Source organism: Maylandia zebra, linkage group LG16, assembly GCF_041146795.1.
Source record: "Maylandia zebra isolate NMK-2024a linkage group LG16, Mzebra_GT3a, whole genome shotgun sequence".
Lineage (NCBI taxonomy): Eukaryota > Metazoa > Chordata > Actinopteri > Cichliformes > Cichlidae > Maylandia > Maylandia zebra.
Window position 1 is genome coordinate 13,468,071 of NC_135182.1, and position 20,653 is coordinate 13,488,723.

The 20,653-nt window shown below is 40.7% G+C and overlaps 2 protein-coding genes across 5 annotated transcripts in view; one reads left to right on the plus strand and one right to left on the minus strand.

The window, feature by feature from the left end:
- fgf14 (fibroblast growth factor 14) overlaps positions 1–17,372 on the plus strand; it is a 110,424-nt gene extending 93,052 nt beyond the window's left edge. For all 4 annotated transcript variants that reach the window (XM_004567963.6, XM_004567965.6, XM_023153812.3 and 1 more), the window contains exons 4-5: positions 14,410–14,608; positions 15,290–17,372. In XM_004567963.6, the coding sequence (XP_004568020.1) occupies positions 14,410–14,608; positions 15,290–15,432 (342 nt within the window). In that variant the 3' untranslated portion in view covers positions 15,433–17,372. The remainder of the gene's footprint in view (positions 1–14,409; positions 14,609–15,289) is intronic.
- A 132-nt stretch (positions 17,373–17,504) lies between these two features.
- Positions 17,505–20,653, minus strand: part of itgbl1 (integrin, beta-like 1) — a 53,154-nt gene continuing 50,005 nt past the window's right edge. Inside the window, exon 11 of the mRNA XM_004567962.3 lies at positions 17,505–19,310. Within this exon, the coding sequence (XP_004568019.1) occupies positions 19,222–19,310 (89 nt within the window). The 3' untranslated portion in view covers positions 17,505–19,221. The remainder of the gene's footprint in view (positions 19,311–20,653) is intronic.

Here is a 20,653-nt window from a genome sequence, read left to right on the forward strand (position 1 = left end):
AGTCAACTAAAGCAAAAAGCTCACAATTTACCAATTAATCAGTGAATTTATTATGAAACTGGTAACTCTCTGAACAAATTTACAGCACCTGTCACCTTAGCTGTGTTCAACAGAATGATTTACAATTGTCATTTACCAGAGCTGCCATTCAATGTGATTTTTTTTTTAGTGCTGTGCCTTGGTGACCTTAAATTTATAATTCATACATAAAAGAGAAGCAACAAGCATGCTCTGGCAACAGCTCATTAAAAGCCATGCCATGTTCTAAGACCTTTGTCAAGCTTTTGGCATTCTGAACAATTCATGGTCCGTATCTGGCATCAATTAAAGCTAGAAAAAGAGCGTGCCTGCATTCATGATAAGAGGAGGTGCTCCCGCATAATGCCATGCCAAACCTGCTACCAAAACTGCACTGTACTGCATTTTATCTGTGTAAACACAACCTCTGCCATGCTCTTCCACCCACCCAGTACAAGGTGTCACACAAGATGAAAGGGCAAAGAATGAAGGTGTGCCTGACACGAAAAAATAATTCTACATTTTGTCATCTTTGCTTGTATGAAAATAGATCGCTTCATCCTTCAGTCAGATTACGTGCTCTAATGGCAAATTGCTGTCATAGGGCAAGAAGCGGGGTACACCCTGGACAGGTCGCCAGTCTGTTGCAGGGCTAACACACAGAGACAGACAACCATTCGTGCTCACATTCACTCCTATGGGCAATTTGGATTAATCAATTGACCTATCCCTACAAACTGCATGTCTTTGGATGGTGGGAGGAAGCCGGAGTACCCGGAGGGAACCCACGCAAACACGGGGAGAACATGCAAAGTCCACACAGAAAGATCCCGGCCTGATGGTGGAATTGAACTCAGGACCTTCTTGCTTGCTCATTTAAGAGGCTATGTTTTAACCATCTTGAGATGTATTGTAGCCTGTTGGCTAAGAAGTAGTGGTGAAAGTTAGGCACATATAGTGTTCCTCTATCCTTGGTCCGCTGTAGTCTATTTAACCCTTTCATGCATGAATTATGACAACCTCAATCTGGATTTTTTTTTTCTTAAGTATTTTTATTCTTCTGTAGGCATGAAAAAATTATTTTTGAACTCCATTTTTTTTTAAACATATACTTTTCAAAGAGTTGGTTTTTTTTTTTTACATGTCCACTTAGGTGGACAACTGATGTGTGTGGAGTAGGGATGGGTATTGATAAGATTTTAACGATTCCGATTCCATTTTCGATTCTGTTTAACGATTCAATTCTTTATCGATTCTCTTATCGATTCTTTTTTTTTTTTTAAAAAGGAGAACACTAAGGTCGATTAGCTCAGAGCTTTGTTTTATATCTTCTCTTTGAACAAGATAGAAATTTAGGAGTAACATGGCCTTACAAACCCAACAGTGAGATCTTGAGAGATCCAGCCTACGGCTCTTCAATGGGGTGTCACAGGGTCCCCAGGAAAAAAAAATTGTAAATGTAAAATAATAAAATAAATATTCTTGTGAGACATATCACATATTGACGGGGTCGGGTTATGTTAAAAAGTATAAATTGTTATACTTTGTTCATTGGTTCAAAGGTACCCCACACTTCTTTTTTTGTTTGCTTGTTTGTTCTGGTGTATTTTTCATTTGAACTGTTACTCTGCCAGAGTACTCATATTTACAAGATGGCATTGAACGCCCCATTGGTGTATCAGGAAAACTATTTTGTACGTATGTTCCTTGAAGGGGATTGAAGTCGTTCTTTTTTCCACCGCAGCGAAGGGCTAGGAGTAGGAGAGGAGCTGCTGTATGTTTTTGTTATCGAATCGATCTGATTGTGAAATAAAGCATATGCAGTGAGAAAGCAACTCCAGGAGTCATCCCTGCCTTAAAGCTGCAACATTCTTCTGTAGCAATAACAAAGTATAACATAAATTGTTCTGTGGCAATTACACAAGAATATCCAGTAATGTCCCTGCCTACAATTAAACACATTCACTTACCAAAAATCGGGGGCATCTGCTGTGGCAAATGGGTGCAAGCCTTTGACCACAAACTTAGACACTGCTCGGTGACATTAGTCTATCCTGGCCTGAAAGGAGACGCTACCGGTAGACTGCAGCGAGAACTGCCAGCGAGCGCCAGCCAGACTCTGTCTGTCTCTCTCATCATGGTCACCTACATGTACAGTAATGGCAGGTCTTGTAATAAGGCAGATTGCGCTAACATAATATGCACTGTTAGTTGATTATTTACCTGCCGCATTAACGGGAGAGGACGTGCAAACGTTAGCGCTGCTGCTGGGTTGAGAGTCACGAGTCCGGAGCGGAATTAAAAACGCTGTCATCGCGTGTTTTGTGAGCAAATGCTTTTGCATATTCGTAGTGTTTCCTCCCTTAAATGAAATATCTACTTTGCAAGTTGCCCTGTTGTCATCGGTTCTCATAAAGTATAATCAAACTTTTGAGCGTTTGAGCCGCTTAGGCGCCATGTTTCCTGCCAGGTAAATGACGCTCCGCAACGTGGTGACGTCATTCGGGGCGACTGGAATCGATAAGGGAATCGTTTGCAAAAATGGCAAACGATTCCAAGGAATTGAAACAGTGGGAACCGGTTCTCAACAAGAACCGGTTTTCGATACCCATCCCTAGTGTGGAGTGACACATCAGTGTCCAATGTAGTGGTTTATGTGCAAGTATATCATCAACACTGAAACCAATACAAGAAAACAGCTGTGGAATAGCTGTCCACTGTAGTGACCAATATGCATGAAAGGGTTAAGCTAATATGTGGGGGTTCCAAAGGAAGTTGGAGATGGGGGAGTCCACAGATCTAAACCAGTCAGGTGACAGTGAAACCATCATTTAAGGGGTAGAGACTTACATCTACTCAGATCGTCTTCCACTTTCTTTAAAAGTGCCATGTGGTTCCAGATTACAATGGAGAATAAGAAGAATTATAGAGCAAGCAATAGATCGGAGAACTGTAGATTTTAACCAATTTATCAAATACTCTTGAGAAAGAGTTTATCAATTCAGAGAGAGTGGTTTGCCAATGCTGGAGAAATAGTAACACATCATCCACATATGTTCTGCTCCTAGTGGTTTGATTAAAATTGCAAACAGTGAGGGGGAGAGTGGGCATACCTGCCTCCTCCCTCTGGAGACATGCTGTTGGGGAACGCTATAATATGTTTAACCAGTTTATGAAAGAGTTCCCAAAACCAAATTTGTGTAAAAGTTCCAGATAAAAATTCCCAGTTACCTCCATGAAATCCATTTTCTGCATCTAGAGACAATATTGTGGTTTAATTGTTTTTACTGCATGAGTAGTCAAATTAAGCAATCTATGTGTATTTGTTGATGAGTGTCAACCTTTTATTAAACCAGTTTGATCCAGACGTGTTATGAGAGGTGTTATCTTCTCTCATCTTTTTGAGACGGCTTTGCAGATTATTTTAAGGTCAACGTTAATAAGGGATATTGGACAATAGCTGGTGGGAAATACAGGGTCTTTTTCTGGTTTTAGCAGGAGACTAATCTTGGTAGAATTCATATTTGGTGGTGGTCTGCAATTTTCCCTGATTTTCTGCAACATTCTGTGGAATTTTCCACAATTCTGCTGGAAATCCACCACTACCTGGAACCTTTTCATTGGGCATGCTTTTCAGGGCTTCCTGCAGTTCACCTGATGTCAGTGGTGAACCCAGTGCCATCTGATCATTTCCAAAGGGTTATGTTGTAAAAAAAAAAAAAAAAAAAATTTTGTAAAAGTCCCTGAAAGTGTTGTTTATTCTTTCAGGGTCATATACCAAGTTACTTATTTTTAACTGACTAGCTAGAAACTGACATGATCAGTTACCATGTTCAAAATTTTGCAAGCAAAGTCTTTGTGGTTACATTTTGTTTTTTGGTCAATAATTTCATTGAATTCTACTTTTGCGTATTTTTCTCAGCATTTCCTGTTCCAGCTAGGACACACAGGCTTCTTCTAATGATTTAATGGTTTCTTCTAATTCCTGAATATGTTTGTTTTCGTTTTTCTTCTTACGTGATGAAAATGAAATATTTTTACCTGTCATCACAGCTTTCCCTGCCTGCCAAAGAACAATTGCTGATGTTCCAGACAGGTCATTATAGTCTAAATAGAAAGCCCGTTCTTTTTTAAAATATTTAATAAAGTCTTCATCTTTATGCAATGATGTATTAAATCTCTGCGTTTTACTTACCGGAATGACCTTCTTATTTACTAGAGTTGATCGCTGACAGCTATAGGGTTTATCTCAGTGTCTGAAATGTCACTCAACAGTGAGCTGCTGACCAGGAAATAATCCAGACGAGATTAGGAGTGATGGACATGTGAGACGAAAGTATATCCCCTACGGTTGCTGTGAAGAGATCGCAATGAGTTGCAAAGCCTGGGTCTGTAACTGCGTTGAGTACTGTGGAATTAATATTTTTATGTATTAAAACTGCTATTCTCCTTTGCCTAGAGTTATAGCAGGCTGAGAACACATTAGGAAACTCTGGGGTTTTAAGTGGATCTGTATCTGTGGCAGGTCTATGAGTCTCTTGTAGGGGTCGTGGTAGAGTTGTCCGTCCATGTAGGGCCAGTTCACGGCAATGACAGCACAGGAGACCTTCTAAATGAAGCTGCGTTGGATGGGGAACAGGACCTTGAGTCACTCCAGGATCTCTTTGGGGAACTGGTTGTTTATGCTAAAGTTTGTTCTTTTCCTTCCACCTGCACCTTGAAATGTTCGAATTTGGCCACAATATTCGGGCGTCAAGTCTCCTGGCTCTGAGGTGATGGACCCAGTGGAAGGTGATGTTCTTCACTGTGTCCCATGGAAGCTTCAGGTGGGTCTCGGTGAAGGTTTTAGTGGTAACTTCTGCTTCCTCTTCAGCAGATTCTGGGATGCCTGACAACATCAGGTTATCTCACGTGCTATGGGCCTGGAAATTGATCATCTTTTTTTTTTTAAATGCAGTAAGAGACTTGACCGTGTCCTGTAGCATAGCATTTTCCAAGGATCCCCTTAAGAAGTGGAATTCCAGGTGTAGAATTTCGACCAGAGACAATCTCGGGTGGATGCTGGACAATCGCTTATTGATTTAGTCCAAGATGTCGGCAAGTCTTTACCGGGCAGCAATGTTGTTCCGGGTTCTGCTGGGTCTGCTGAGTCTTCTCTTGGAAGATGAGAAGATGGTGACATGTTCTTGGCTGGGGAGGAGGAACTCTAGGCTTTCTTCCTGACAATAGCATCAAAGCGCCAATCAATTTATTCCTGAAGAGTGTACAAATTCTCCTTCGCTTTCTTCCAGGGTGGTGGAAACAATTATCCAGATGGGTTTTGCTGTTCGTCAATTGTTTGGAGTGTTTAAGCTTCAGAAAGTATTTCTTTCATTCTGATCCACCATTGAGTTTTGTTCACCAAGTTTCCATCGTCTGACATCACTACAGCATTTTCCGCATCTCAAGCTGTTTAAGTGCAAAACAGTGAGAGTCACTTACAAGTGAATCTACATGGAGGGGACCTGCATTTCCTCTTAGAAAATCTGGGACACTTTTCCTGAGGGTGTAAACAACTCAAACAGAGCAGAGACAGAAACGCTGAAGAGAGGAAGCTCTGTACCTGCAGACTCACCTCTTGGGTTTTTTTTGAAGGGGGGGGGGGGCTTGCATTGTAAGCCTTGAGTATCCTTGTTTCTTTTTGTTTGTGCTTGGACTTGTGCAAATGTCCATGCACTCTTCTAGAAATACATGTCAACATGTCTGAGATATGCTTGTCAGCTTGTTGCACAGAATAGATTGCTGACTTGCCCGACAAAAGATGACAAGCCAATCTAACAAAAATCCGGCTGCCTTGACACCAATCTGGCCCCAATTTAAGGATCAACAGCAGCAGAGTGGACAAAGACACACACATACGCACACATTTAATCCCCACTGATCTAGGCGTGGGTGGTTGCACTTTGTGTATTTGCTCACCAGCAGGCTCTCTTGCAATGCGGTTTTTTTAATTGAATATGAACAGAATATTTTTTCTCATATACTTCTTCGCTACAATCTGCAGTGATTTATTCTGAAACCTTTCAATGGTTTCCACTTCCCACACATTCAAACTGACCCCAGTGAAATAAGTTTAGGGGTGGTGTTTGTTGCAGTGTTGAAAATATTCAAAATTAATGAAACTGATATTAAATAAATATCTCATTCCAAGATTTTCAATATCACAAACTGGAGGACAGTAGTGGCATAAATCTTGCTGTTTTTGTGTAATTCTGTTGTGCATGAAGTCTGTTATACAATCTATAATCATTCATGGCAGCATTAAGCCCTCCAAAACTGTCTTTTGAGGGCATTTGAGATTTTTTTGAAAGTTTCTTACTGAACCAGCAGAGCACTCCAAGCCAAGAAAGGCACTTTTTATTCTTTTTAAACCCAGATCCTAAATATTTATTGGATATCGCATGCTACAGATTCATCTCTCACTGAGAAAAGCATCATTTCCCTACAGCAAGGTTTTTTTGTGCATGTTTGTGTCTCTGTGCTTGTGTGCACATGTGTGGGTGTGTAATGAGCCAAGGGAGCTGTACTGGTTTGGTGTTAAAGGCTCTGTGCCTTCAGGGAAACTTTATTGAAAGCTTAAGTGCTTCTGGTGGCCAAACACTTTAAGGGTGCCACTGTTTTCTACCACCCTTCCAGTAAACAGTATGTAGGTTAGTGCAGCACATGCATTTTTGGTCATTTGTGTTAAGCTTGCAGAAGCATATTAAGTTAGTGCACATAAATGAACTGATATGATATGCTGAAGTATCTATCTACTTCAGTGAATAAGGAAATATCTTCATCTTCCTCTATAGAATACAGAATGAAATTTGATTTCAGCATATCCAAAGACATTAAAATATGAAAAATAAACAATAAAGTGACTCAATTTTAAGCATTATGTCTTATTGTGTTTTATTCTTCATCATTATTTTTCATTATGTGTTATTTTTCTTTTCCTTTATTTTTCCAGACACGAACTCAATGATTAACAATCATCATTTAACTGCATTCTCCAAGCCGCTCATAAAACACGGTGTTATTGCACATTTGAGTCAGTGCTGGAAAGCATGACAGCTTCACTTTGTGCAGATCCAAAGATCTGTGAAGACAAGGAACAAAGTCAAGAGATATTTCTCTGACATTATGCCTTTGAGGTTTAGACAGGAAGTCATCTTTATCTTACTTTGACTTTTGTCATCTGTTTTCTTTTTTGAAATGCTTCTTTAAATAAACTCCCTGCCGTTAAGTTTAAGCTTTCGTTTGTAAGTTTTCCAAGATGTATATGTTATTGTCGTAACATAATTTAGCTCTTATAAGCACATATGCTTGTGTGTGATGTGCGTTCAGATCGTTTAGGGAAAAGAAAGAAAGAAAACGGAAACTGTACACCGTGTCCGTACACAATTCATCCAGCTGTTTACTACCAGCTCTCCTCATTGGGTCCCGTCTCCTTCTCTTTCTCTGAGGGTGATAATCAGACAGGTCTGCCGAAGCCCCCGTTGTCTGCACACACTGTCGACGTGACTCTTATACATATGAGAGCAGCTTGGCATTGTAAATGCAGCTCAGCTTTCTAGAGGTTGACCTTTTTCCATGGATTAACAGATTTTATGCTGGCAGCATTAATAAACAATTTCTTCATTTCCACAGTGGGGTAGTGAGCAGTCGCTCTGCATAATAATGTGCCCCCTCCCACATGAACCTCGACTCACCTACTTTTAGGAGGCTTTGCAATCGTGACCTTTATGGAGATTTTTCCAAAGAGTCTTTGTTTTAGAGTGACTCTCTTGTTTTTAAACTGTAATTACTCTTACTCGGGGAATTTTTTAATTCATGCTCTCTCTGTATCCATGTGCCTTTTTAAAAATGTATTCTGTAGAAAGATTAACGCTCCCTTGAGCCACTTCTTCCCCCCTCAACCTTTCTCCCCATGAGTTGGTCAGTTTTTCTGTTTTGCTCTGGCTGTTCTTTATTTCTGTGCCTGTCTTTTTTGCTTTGGTGACCGGGGCTGATTATGTAGGGCTGAGCTGTTTTGGCCCTCACGCTGTCTGTGGCCAAGGTCAATTATGGCCTTCCCATTCAGAGCATGGCCAATCACGAGCCAGGGAGCCACTGATGTGGGAGCGCCAGGCGGGGGAGATCGAGTGGGAAGAAAATCAACCGTTTGGTGCCTCAAAAATGATTCGATTTTCCACTGGTGTGAAAGTGTGTAGCGTGTCTGAGTCTCCTTCTCCCTGTTCTCCTTCAATGTCACCCATGTTTTCCCAAGATATCAGTTTGATGTTGGGTAGAAAATATTTAGTGCACACCTCTGAATGTAAAGAGAGCATTTTCTGGTTTTTCATACAGCTTCAAATTCATATGTCAACATCAGAATTGCTTGGGGTCCTTTTTTGATATAAGGGGAATTTAATGCCAAAGATTTTAAACGAGGAAAAAAAAGATTTTTTGTTTTTGTTTTTACATGAACGTAACCCATGAATCTTTCAGTGAATCTGGCTTGTCCTTCTAAATGTACTATTTTGCCTGTGGTGAACACAAAACAACAAAATCAATCCCGCAGCAACATTTCTTCAAGAAAAGCACAATTGGGTTTTAGAAAAGCCAGGTGTTTGTTTTACCTTAATAAAGTCCCACTGGAATGGTGGCTTAGCTAAAGCACTCTTAAGACTCTTCCATGTACATAAAAAATATTATTTGCGACATGCCATTCAAAGAAAATTGTCTGTGAGACAAGCAAAGATCTCATTAAATTCAGCTCTAGCGGTTTACTTTTCATCTAATTAATGCAGCAAAGTAAGATTTTGTCCCTTTCAGGCAGCAAAACAAAAAAGACACCAATACCTGATTGAGTTGTTCAGAAACTGATGCTGTAACTGTTTAGCCAAGTGTCGTGGAACAACAGCAGTTATTTGAATGGGGTGAGAGTGAAGCCAAACAGCTAAAAGAGGCTAAATGTCTGCAGAATACTACAAATCTGGGTGACTCCCTTCAGTTTTGTTTTTTAATCTCCATTTGCCCTGTTGTAAAGTGTGAGCAGGCTAAATCGTTGATCAGTTTTGGGTCAACTATTTGGAGAGGTTTAATTTCTATTTTGACACGATAAAGTTAATACGCACAATATGACTAGTACACTAATATCAACTCGGCACAACTCAACTTGGTTTTTAGGGTTTTCCATTAGGTGCTAGTTCCTGGTACCAGATACTTTTTAGTACCTGCTCAGCCGGGGCGAGCTGAGTCGATCCAAAAATATGACATCAGCAGACTGCACACCACTAATTGGCATCACTTGCTGATTAATGAGAGCGACTTCTTCACATAAGTCAAACCGCCATTTTTGAAACCTGGCAACGAGGGAAACAGCTGCACAAAAACTGACTCAGACAAAAAGCGATAGACTGAGCAGCAGGTATACCATCGCCTTGATATCTTCAGTTGTTGTGCTGTGTTTGTGTCGCATACAAATGACATCACAGGACTTTTGGCCATGCTCCTACAGCGACGCCACACACATTGATGTGGTACTCAGTTGTAATGAAAAATGACCGAACCAACCACTCAGTTCTGAGTCGATTTGAGTAGAGTCGAGGAGCTACTTGTAGAAAAAAGGCATAATATGGGTGTACGGTAGTTTCTAGCTGTGCCTAATCTCTGCTTGGGTACTCACATACATTTTCTTGAAGTGATGAAATTAGAACAAATGAAAAAAAGAGGGATGTTTTGGGTTAAGACAACGAATATGACAAATGATATGACTGAAATACACACTTCAAATGCAATCAACATTTTGTCTGCTATAGCTGCCTCCTCTGCTCCAAACTCCAATCAAACTGATTATGTTGACCAGACGTCTCATTCCACAAACAAACCACCTCCACTTGCTCAGCCTGCATAAACAGAGACGTGCATCTATGTGAAGGCATTTGATTAACCACAATTACGGACTTGGCTCCAGCTTATAGATTGCTTTGACTCCAGGCTGTTTTGTAGGTGTTATATAAGTAATCAGTGCTGGACCGGCATCAAAATGATGTGCCTAATTACCTGGGGTGCAGCTCACCTGACGAGGAAAAAGCAGAATTAATTACCTTGTTGAATCAAGTCAAGGAACCATGAAGGTAAAAACGTTTTGCTTCTAATCGGCTCAGCAACAGTTTTCTATAGCATGAAAAATCATTTAAACCACTCTTAAAGAACAGTGGTTAGTTTGTTTAACGAATGAATTTGTTCTTTTTTTGGTGTTTTATCCAGAAGAAAAATGACAGCCGCCCCTTAAGACAGCATTTTTCCACAATTTGCTGCAAACTCTTGTGTACAGCCAATAAAACCACATTCTTTCACCTCCCTGGCAGTGTGGACTCATCCCCCCTTACTGACAACTTGGACATAATAAGCAGCCATATGACAAACTACTGCTTGCCGCTGACACACGACAAATAATGATGGGGTTGAGCTTGCGCATCATCATCCGGAGAGAGTGCTTGTTTGATTTGAACGCGCTCGGGCTCGTGCTCAGGGTTTTGTCATGTAAGGCTCCGTTTTTATTGCTTCAGCCTGCGGTTTGTCTGCCTATCAGTGGATTGTCCTGCTCAGCCTCTGCGGTCTGCTATAAAAGCAGCATTAATAGTTCTGATCCTAATCCCTACATTCACCACTAGAATAGACTGAAGTTAAGTCTCTTGTGTAATGTAATCACTGTCGAGACAGACCAAAGTCAGGGAGCTGAATTTTTCTGACAAATATCTAACCATACCACCCTGACCTCTCTGTACCTCTGAAGACCTGCAATAACGATTTCAATACTTTATATCTGCAACCAACTGTGGACGTTCACAGGAGTTTTGTTTATCTGACATGTCAGCTGACGCTGGTGTTATGCATCATGCGTTTGTGCCTTCCACTCAGAAATGCCCACGAGTCCTCGAGCAAGGATAGAAAGGACACTCAAAATGCAGCCGGGTGCTTCTTAGGATCATTATTGTAATCCCGAGTGTCTTTCTGCTCCTTCCTGCTCAGCTCTCCTTTCAGCTGAATAGTGTCTGGAGGATAAGCTCTGACAGGGGTAATTCAGCAAAGCGCTAATTACATGATAATCATGGCATTGTGTGTCCTGTGTTCCAAACTAAGCATTTAGCCCATAAATAATGACCTCTGCTGTTACAGAGAGAGCCCCATCATCCCCAACTATGAAAAATCTGATATTCAAGAGAGGAGAACGTTTTTTTCTCTCCAGAGATGGCAAGATTTATTAGGCCACTGCTTTATTCAGGCTGAAATATTTCAGCAACATTTTGATGTATTACCATGAAATGTTGCTGTGAAGAAACCCCATGAGATAAATCCTGCTCAATATTCTTCCGGCTGACTGCCGTGTCTGTTAATAGTGAAAACTGTTCGGAAGAATATTGCGCAGGATTTCCGTGAAAATTCGGTAGAAAGTGTGATACATCTCAGAGAATGAACTCAAGTGACTTGGGTTTCACCTGCATTTTATCTTGCACCACTAGATACATTTGGTCATACTGTGTGAAATACTTCAACATCTAATTGTAAGGCTTCAGTCACACAGGGCTGGAAACCAGTTAACAATTCCCTGAAAACCTTTGGTCATAAGGGAAGCATATCCATTACTCAGCCGGTTGGTTAACTGCTCGATGTCACTCGGTGAAAGTAGTCGCAAAGAGGGTGCGGCACCAAGTTGTGCCTTATTCCTGAAACCACATTTTTCAAAGTGCTCATCTTATACAGTACTTAGAAGATGAATGGTGTCTGTTTCTTGTTTGCATCACACTCCTCACAGTTCTGTGGCCACTTGGCGAGCAGTAGACAAACCTTTGCAGATAAGTCTGTTTCTTTCATTCAAACTATGGGTTAGAGCAGGGGTGGGCAACTCCAGGCCTTGAGGGCCGATGTCCTGCAGGTTTTAGATGTGTCCTTGATCCAACACAGCTGATTCAAATGGTTAAATTACCTCCTCAACATGTCCTGAAGTTCTCCAGAGGCTTGGTAACAAACGAATCATGTGATTCAGGTGTGTTGACCCAGGGTGATATCTAAAACCTGCGGGACACCGGCCCTCGAGGCCTGGAGTTGCCAACCCCTGTGACAATCTAGCAGCCAAATCAATCTCAAGGAGAATTCATGTACAGCACTGTACCTAGTGACAGTCAGCCTCAGCAGACTACGCACCAACTAGTTGGGCAATACACATTTTTCCCCCAGCGACCACTGTAGCCTTGTGTGACTGAGGCTTCAGCAATCAATTTCACAATGACTGCAAGCAGCATCCAGCAACCACTTGCAAGTAGTCAGGGAGTATTCACTTTTACACACAAGAACTAAACTGAAAATCAGTGGCAACAAGTGTTATGGAGTGATATATCCAAACCTTAATTTCTGATTCAAGTCATTGTCAGTACAGTATGTATAGAGTAGGTCAGGAGAGCGGTACAACAATGCATGCAAAACACAGTGAAGGCTCTATCCTGGTTTTAGTCATATTGTGATCATACGCAATACCATCGGGGAAATGCCTGATTGGCAATGGCTTAATTTTTCAGTACGACAATGATCCCAGTGCAGTAAAAGCATGTCTGGATAGGAAAAACACACAACAGAACACTGTCAGTCATGGATTGGCCTCCCCAGAGCCCAGACCACAACGTGCGGGATCACCTTGACAGAGAACAGAACAAAAGACAAAAAACATGCAAAGAGGACTTTTGAATGTCTTTTAAGAAGCCTGGAGAACTATTCCTGAAAACTACTCCAGAGCTTGACTAAGAGAGTTCAAGAGAGTTCAGGCTGTGCAGAAAAATAAATGGGGCCACAACAAGTATTGACTTTCCAGCATTTTAGAATTGTACAAACTCTGCTTTCGCCTAATATATTGTATTTCCGTGTATGGCTGCAGATGTTTTAATAAATTGCTGCAGCTATTTCCCTGATGAAGCGTGAATCAAGACTTTTGCATAGTGCTGCACAGAATGTGCAGAAATGACCTTTCTTTTCTTTCCTCTTTTGTGCGTGTGTGTGTGTGTGTGTGTGTGTGTGTGTCGGAGAACAGTCCCCAAAGATCCCCTAACCTTTCATGAAGCACCATTGTCAGATCAATATTTTACACTGGTTTATGAAGAAATGCCTGCAACAGGATAATTATTATTAGCATGCTGACACATTGAACAACTGTGAACATAATCACTGTTTTATCTACTGAAGATTAGCATAGAATCAAAGGGGTGCAGAAAAATAGATAAACAGTCATCAAAGACTCGCTTTCATAAAGATGTTTGTGTGTTTAGTTTTACATTGATTAGCATAGAAATTAGTTCGCAGTGGTTAGGTGATGATATTGCATATAACACAACCATTATATTGAAGACTTTACATATTTCTAGCTGAGAAGGTACTCCTTATAGTGATCTCTAAGGAATATTGTCACTGACCCCAGACATTGAGAACCACAGCAGTATGACACTTCCTGTGGTTTTATGAACCAATTCAGTGTGAACAGCTCACAACAGATGTGGTGGATGTCTCCTTTGTACGCTTTGATTAATATACCCCAATGAATGCCTTTATTTTTAGCTTGCTGGGGCAGACAGTGTAAAAAACGTTTTTATTACCCTTCTGGCTGGAGATGAATAGGTAACAGCAGAAAGAGATGTGGTGCCTCTGTCTTCATTTGTCATAGCCAGATTGAGGTGTAAAGGATGAAAGAATCACTTGATTAGCTCTATCATTATCTGAACAAAGTCCAGAATACAGTCATAGACAAATTGCTTAAAGCAGATAGAATATGTGGGGGAAAATGAGCCCCTTTGGATTTTGCCAATTAAAAACATTGAGAAACTAGCGAAGCAAGTCTGGCTTGGCATCTGGGGTGAGGCGTGGTGGTCCTCGGGTCACAGTCTAACAATCTATACTTTCTGCCAGGAACATGAGCTAATTGACTGAACGAGTGCTCTAACATCAGATGTCAAGGTTAAGGCCAAGGAGAGAATGAGAGTTGCATCGTCAGGCTCAGCCTGAATCAGGCATGCTTACACCGCCTGAGGCTCTGCAGTGCTCATCCTTTTCAAGACAGGCAGAAGTGTGAAGTTCATGTTAACTAGTTGGGTGGTTTCACATTATTCTGCACAATGTGAGTTTGAAATAAAAATGACACTTGTCCCGGTGACCCGCATTCAACATTAAATATAAATTATGACATCTTTTTTATTCTTACACAATATGAACCATGAATCATTGATTTAAGCCTGCTTTAATGTCTCCTGGTGCAGATTATAGCCTCGTGAAGTATCATTTTCATTTTTTTTCCCTAAGCATTGTTTAAAATCTGTCTCCTCCACTTTTGTCTCTCTGCAGGAACTCTTTACAGCAGAATGCAAGTTCAAAGAGTCGGTGTTCGAGAACTACTATGTGATCTACTCGTCCATGTTGTACAGACAACAGGAATCGGGAAGAGCTTGGTTCTTAGGGCTCAATAAAGAAGGCCAAGCCATGAAAGGGAACCGAGTGAAAAAAACAAAACCAGCTGCTCACTTCCTGCCCAAGCCATTAGAAGGTATGTAGCAGACATACAGAAAAGACGATTATGCATCTAAAACTGACATAATGTGCTTGACAACTGCTGCATCATACTACATGACAAGATTCCATAATACTAATTGTATAACTATGTAACTGTAAAGAATATAGTATATGTTTGATATGCTTTTGTATTTGTGTGCTGATTCATTCTTTTGCTCCTATAAGCATAGAGCATAGGAGGCAGGGCTGTTCTGTAAGTGCAGCATGAAATGTTGATAGTCCAGCAGATGCCACCATCAATCTTGTCAGCCACCAGCCTGATTGCTTCGAATTATTTAAGCAGAGAATCAAGTTGAAGTGTCCTGTCAAGGCACCGTTACAGCTGTAGTGTAGTGGCTGTAAAGTGGGGGATAATGAGACTCCTTTGCAGCTTTGTCAAAAAGTCTTTGTGTTTAGATTGTGTCTTGTGTCTCCATCAGCCCAGATAGATGAAGAAAAAAAAGTGAGTCAGTGCAAAGCTCTGTTAATCAAAACACAAATTTATTTTCCTTCAGTAAATTGCCTATTGTCTTCAATGTGTGAGAATTTGAGGATTTTTTGTGTTTCTACCACACGTTAGGACTGAAGAACAAGAATAGGGGATAGACGCTGCTTTAGTAATTTTCAATGTGTAAACTCTCTCTGTTTTCTCTCCTTAATTTTTCACCCCTGACAGTTGCCATGTACAGAGAGCCATCTTTGCATGATGTTGGAGAGACAGTGCCCAAGGCAGCAGTACCTCCCAGTAAAAGCACAAGTGAGCCGGCAGTGATGAACGGAGGGAAACCCGTCAGCAAGCCCGACAAACCCACCACATAGCCACGCCAGTGCCTAGTGTATGTGCATGTGTTGGAGGGGAGGAATGCGACGGAGACAGGGCTTTATCCAACTAGACTCCAGACCCTTCTGCAGATCCAGGCGAACCTCCCTTTCTTTCTTCTCTCGCTCCTCCTTTTTCTCCACCTCATTCTCTCAAATTCTCCAGCTGCCTCAGCACAGGCAGATGGATTCCTGAGGTGGCCGACTTCATTCAGCCCAGGAGGGACGTGCGTTTCACAATGACGCTTCTGGTACTTTGCTTGATGATGATTCCCCCTAAAAACCTCCCCCTTGTCTATGATGCCCTGTTGCAGCAGAGTCTGTGTACCTTCAGATCTATTTTCTATACCACAGTTCACCAGCTATGTTCTGGGATAGAGACTGTATAGATAGAGTAACTATTTGGACTGTTGTCCTCTATTTTTTACAAGTGCGTCCCCCTCTCCCTTTATTTCTATCTTTAGTCACACTTTTCTCTTTGTCAAGTAACCTAGAAAACATTTTGCAAGGGGGTTGCGTGATTTTCTAAGAAACACATGAACACAAATGTGGCATAAAAAGCAAAGACATGTGGAAAGGAGTCCAAATTTTCTTCTTGCCTACAATATGCACACACTCTAATAGACAGACACACAAAGTTTGTGTTGAAAATCTGAGATTTTTTTTTTTTTAAACAGCCAATAAAACACGCTGGAGGCTGGCAGATAGCTCCTGCAATCATAGCTGATGAAGTGCTAATTACCGCCACTGCAATCAATGCGAGGAGCTCCCTACACACATACAAACACACATACACATTTATAAACAGATGTGTGTGTGGGTGGGAGAGCGCTGTAAGGAATGGTGTATACATATCACTATCTAGGTCCCACCAGCGGTTCTGTCCGCCTTCTCTGGTAAATAGAAAATCTGAAGTCTATTTTTCTTTAATCTTATTTCAGAGCGTGGGCTCTAGGAATATCTCTAGGCCTTGTAGGCCTCTGTCCCTCACTCACCGACTTCTTTGGACTATGAGGCAAGGCTTGTGGCTTTGACCCAGATGGTCTATAACTCCAGCACTGGCAGCCACCTTACAGCAGTGTCTACATAAAGCCAGAAAACAACATGGCTGAAAACCAGTAGGTGACATTTACACTGGCTGCATCCCTATTTGGTTCAGCAAGCTAAAGCATGGACAAGGTTAATATTGTGTTCTCTCTTCTTGCAGCAGATATACAAGAGATGGCTTATATTATAACATTTTCACTGTATAAAACTTAGGGAAAATGACTATTAAAAATCATAACTTTTTAAAAGACTAGATATTATTATTATAATGAGAGAATTTGTCTTCTAGCTCAGCATGCAGAGTCCAGTTCTGATCATCTTGGCCTATCACGTGCCTGTTTGGACCTTGATTCCCGGCATGCAAAAACAAGTTCCCAGTCCCCACTGGGCCAAAGGTGCCTCACCCACCCTATACATCCATGTAGACGACACGTAGCATTATTCACTGAAAAAAACACACTCAGATGTATCCATTCTGAAATGACCAAAGTCTTTTTTTCATCCCAAGAAGAACTGATTCTTAAAAAAAAAAAAAAAAAAAACAGAAAGAAAGAAAACAAATCTCGATTCTCTTTCTGATTCAATTCACGGAAGCTTTCACTGTGATAGCATTTGTTCTGTCCAGAATAATCAACTCTGCTCAGATCCACAAAGGTCTTGACTGATGTCACTTTGGAAAAGTACATATACCTTGAATAATCACATGCATGTATTTTCTACAAGGAGTAAGGTATGGGCATTGTTCTTCACTATGTGCAAATGGATGAGCACTGAAGTTCAGTGTAGGAGTTGAACAGGCATGTATCACGGCTGCGGCACACTCACCGCACTTTGTTTTGCATTTTCATCATGACTGTTAGCAGTTTATCAAAGCTCTGTGTGATCAGTGTATTTATGTTCGTCTTGCTTTACTGGTTTTTCTTTTCCTAATAGTTTAGTTAAGTAAGATTTAGAACATTAAGTAGATCGTTGCTGCCGTATGCTGCTAAAAGTGCAACTATATTAAGAACTTGATTTGGTAAATATCATTTTTCTGAGTTTATTGGGATTATACATGGCCATTTCTTATTACAACACATCAAAGCACATCACATAGATATCAATATTTGTCTGTACAAAGCTGTTAATCCTAAAAATGGTGTCATATACACACACACAGGAGCTGGAAACCACTGTCATCCTCCGCTCTTACAAAACTCTACATGCTGGGCTGGTGACTGCCCCAGCCCTGCAGCCCAGTTAACTGGCTCCTTCAAGGCTGGCTTTATTTTTGTAAATGACCAGTGTGTACAAGTACATCTGTTTGGATTGCTGTAGCCGCCATTTGTTTTGTTCGTCCTCATCTCTCTCGTATACGGGTTGTGTGTCGATTTCGTCTCCAGATCCCAATCGCGTTTTTGCTTTGTTACCCCCATTTGTTCAAATGTGTTACGAGAATATCCTAGCTTCTGTTTTCGAACCTCTTATTTTGTATGTTGTCCCATCTGTTGCATGGGGAGAGGATGGCATTGATGAACTGCATGTAGTAGGCTATGTCAATCAAGAACTGTTGGTATGTACCGCTAATTTTACATATATGCAACGAGTTTGTCTACACTATACAGTTTGTGTTTGTTGTATACACATTATACAACATATTGAATAAAAAATATTTATATAAAGGTATACTGTAAAGTCAGTAACATACTTAATGCAATATAGTGTGCAGTATATTATTGCACCTGTCATTTTTCGGGGACAAAGAAAACAGAGGGGATTGGCTAGTTTAAGCATGAAAAAGGCCAAAGTAGAATTTACATTAAATTTCCTTTGTGACTTCTTATTGGTCCTTTTTTCAAGTGGTGACTGAGCTCTTGTGTCAGTGCAGCTCTCATCCCCTGATACCGCCATTTGAAGTGACATGGACATCCAGCATGCCACAACTGAACTATTTATTCCCTTCTCTTTGTTTCTTCCACTTAGAATTTAACCACTACTAAGACAGTAAAGGTTTCAGGGCAGACTGTTTGTTTGACGGAGGAGAGTAGGCACTAATAAAATGATTTATTTTCGAATATATCTCTCTCTATATATACCATTGCAAGTATGCCCATTGGAGTTATGTCATGTTATAACAAATTTGTAACCATGTATGATTAAGGTCTTTGCATTGTTTTCCATGCAAAATGTTGTGTCATGCGGCACATTTAATGTTTTATTATGAAAAAGAAATAAAAAACCTCAGCGTAACCTATGCCTCGAGCTTTCGAGTAAACTTTCAGTCCAGTGTGGGAAGGGCAGACCATTTACCAGTAAAAACAGACCACAGTATCAAACATATTACTACAAAGTCATCTTAATGATACATTTGATCCCCTCTCCAGCATTTGAAACTGTCATGTACTTGCATCCTATTATATATAGCCATTTGAAATATGTAAGCATTCCTACAATATCCAAAAAAAAAAGCTGCTTTGAAAACATAAATGTTTACATTGTAATATGATTTAAGCACAGAGCTATGGCTGTTTCTTTTCATCTACAAAACCCAGTTTTAAAAGGATAGTTTGTAACCAGTACAATAAAACAATGAATGCTGTTTGTGAAATGCAGAGCTACGTCCATGTTTAGTCTTCCTTTCTCCTCCCCGTGGTTTCGATAACTTGGCGTTTCACCAGCTTGGTCGTGACTCGTGGTGCTCCTGGTCACACTGGGCAGCCAGGTCTCAATTCTCTGAACCCAGTGTCCTGTTCTCTGTTGGCCTCAGTATTCTTCTCCCACCCAGATTTCACAAGCATTCCCGTTCCAGCCGTCCCAGCACTCGCAGTTGCCACAGTTGCACAACCCATTCCCTGTGAGATGTGAGAAGAAAAGCTGTGAATTAAAAGAGCTGTGCCATCATGCCTGACCTTTAACAAGGTTCCTCTTTTCACACTCCTTGCTTCCCTGGGTGCAGCTCTCTGATAGGGGATGGAGACCAATGACATTGCTCGGGACAGTCTGTGGTTTTCCACTGCTTCTGCCTTAACAGCAGGAGAAACATGGAGTTTAATTACTTTTCGATATTAATTTATTCGTGTTTTGTTTTTACAACATTTGGACAAAGCTCAAACATCTCTATATATCTGACCAGATCCTGTAGTAGGAACACAAACAAAATGAAAACGAAATAGGATCATAATATTACCAGAAGTCTGACTAACAGAGAAGTTAAGTCACCAACCCATTCACACTGGTTGTTTTAGGACTGATAAATAGTCAAGACATATAGTTTTTTCTTCTTTATCTCTAAAGAGGGCCAAAGTGGCATAACATGCTACTGTAGGAATTATATCGCTACAGTATATACCCCACACCTCCCCATAAGCTTCCGGAGCTGTCAGTCAGAGGTGCTGGGGTTAGGAAGAGGGCTCCTGCTGGTCTCCTGTCACACGGTTGAAAAGATACATCTACCACCAAATATCTCTGTGGGAGAGGAGGGAGGAGTGTAAGCCAACAAGGAAGTAGTTGAGAAAAGAAGCAGGAAAGCGATACAAGGAAAGAAGCAATTACAAAGACAAGACCAGAGTTATTTCATGCTCCTAGACTAGAACTGTAATTTCTCAGTTTTTTTTTTTTGCTTTACTGCCTTGTCCATGGGCTTCAGTCCTAAACTCATTTGTTCCCAAAGAAATAAACATTTAAAAAACAATCATAAAAAAATTAAAAGTTAAATATTTTCCTATAAGAGAGCTGAAAATTGGGGGGGGGAATAGTTAAAAGGATTAAATACTGCATTTGTTGGCTGACCACTTCCATTTATAGATTTATAACATTTTGGGCGAATATTTACTGTACAGTATTTACAGAGTATTTTCTTAGTACAATCTGTAAATGGTTATTTTTTTAGAGTTGGTCTTACAGTCCTGTGAGGTTTTACTATGATGGTAGGTCTGAAAGTCATGGTCAGTGAAACCTCTGCTTTGACCTCGAGGTCTCTGCATAGGCGACGTCTATTTAAGTGTCTGGAAGCCTCAAGAAGCAGCCAGACTTTCAGGCTCCTTTTCATCTAATTTGAAGATAGTCAAGGATCTCGCTGTTCCAATATGTGAAAGAAGAGTAAGCACAAAAAAAGTCAGTATAAAAAGAAAAAAAAACTTTCTGAACTTCAGACGTGGATGATCACATCTGCTCACCTCTTCCTGAATTTCAAGAT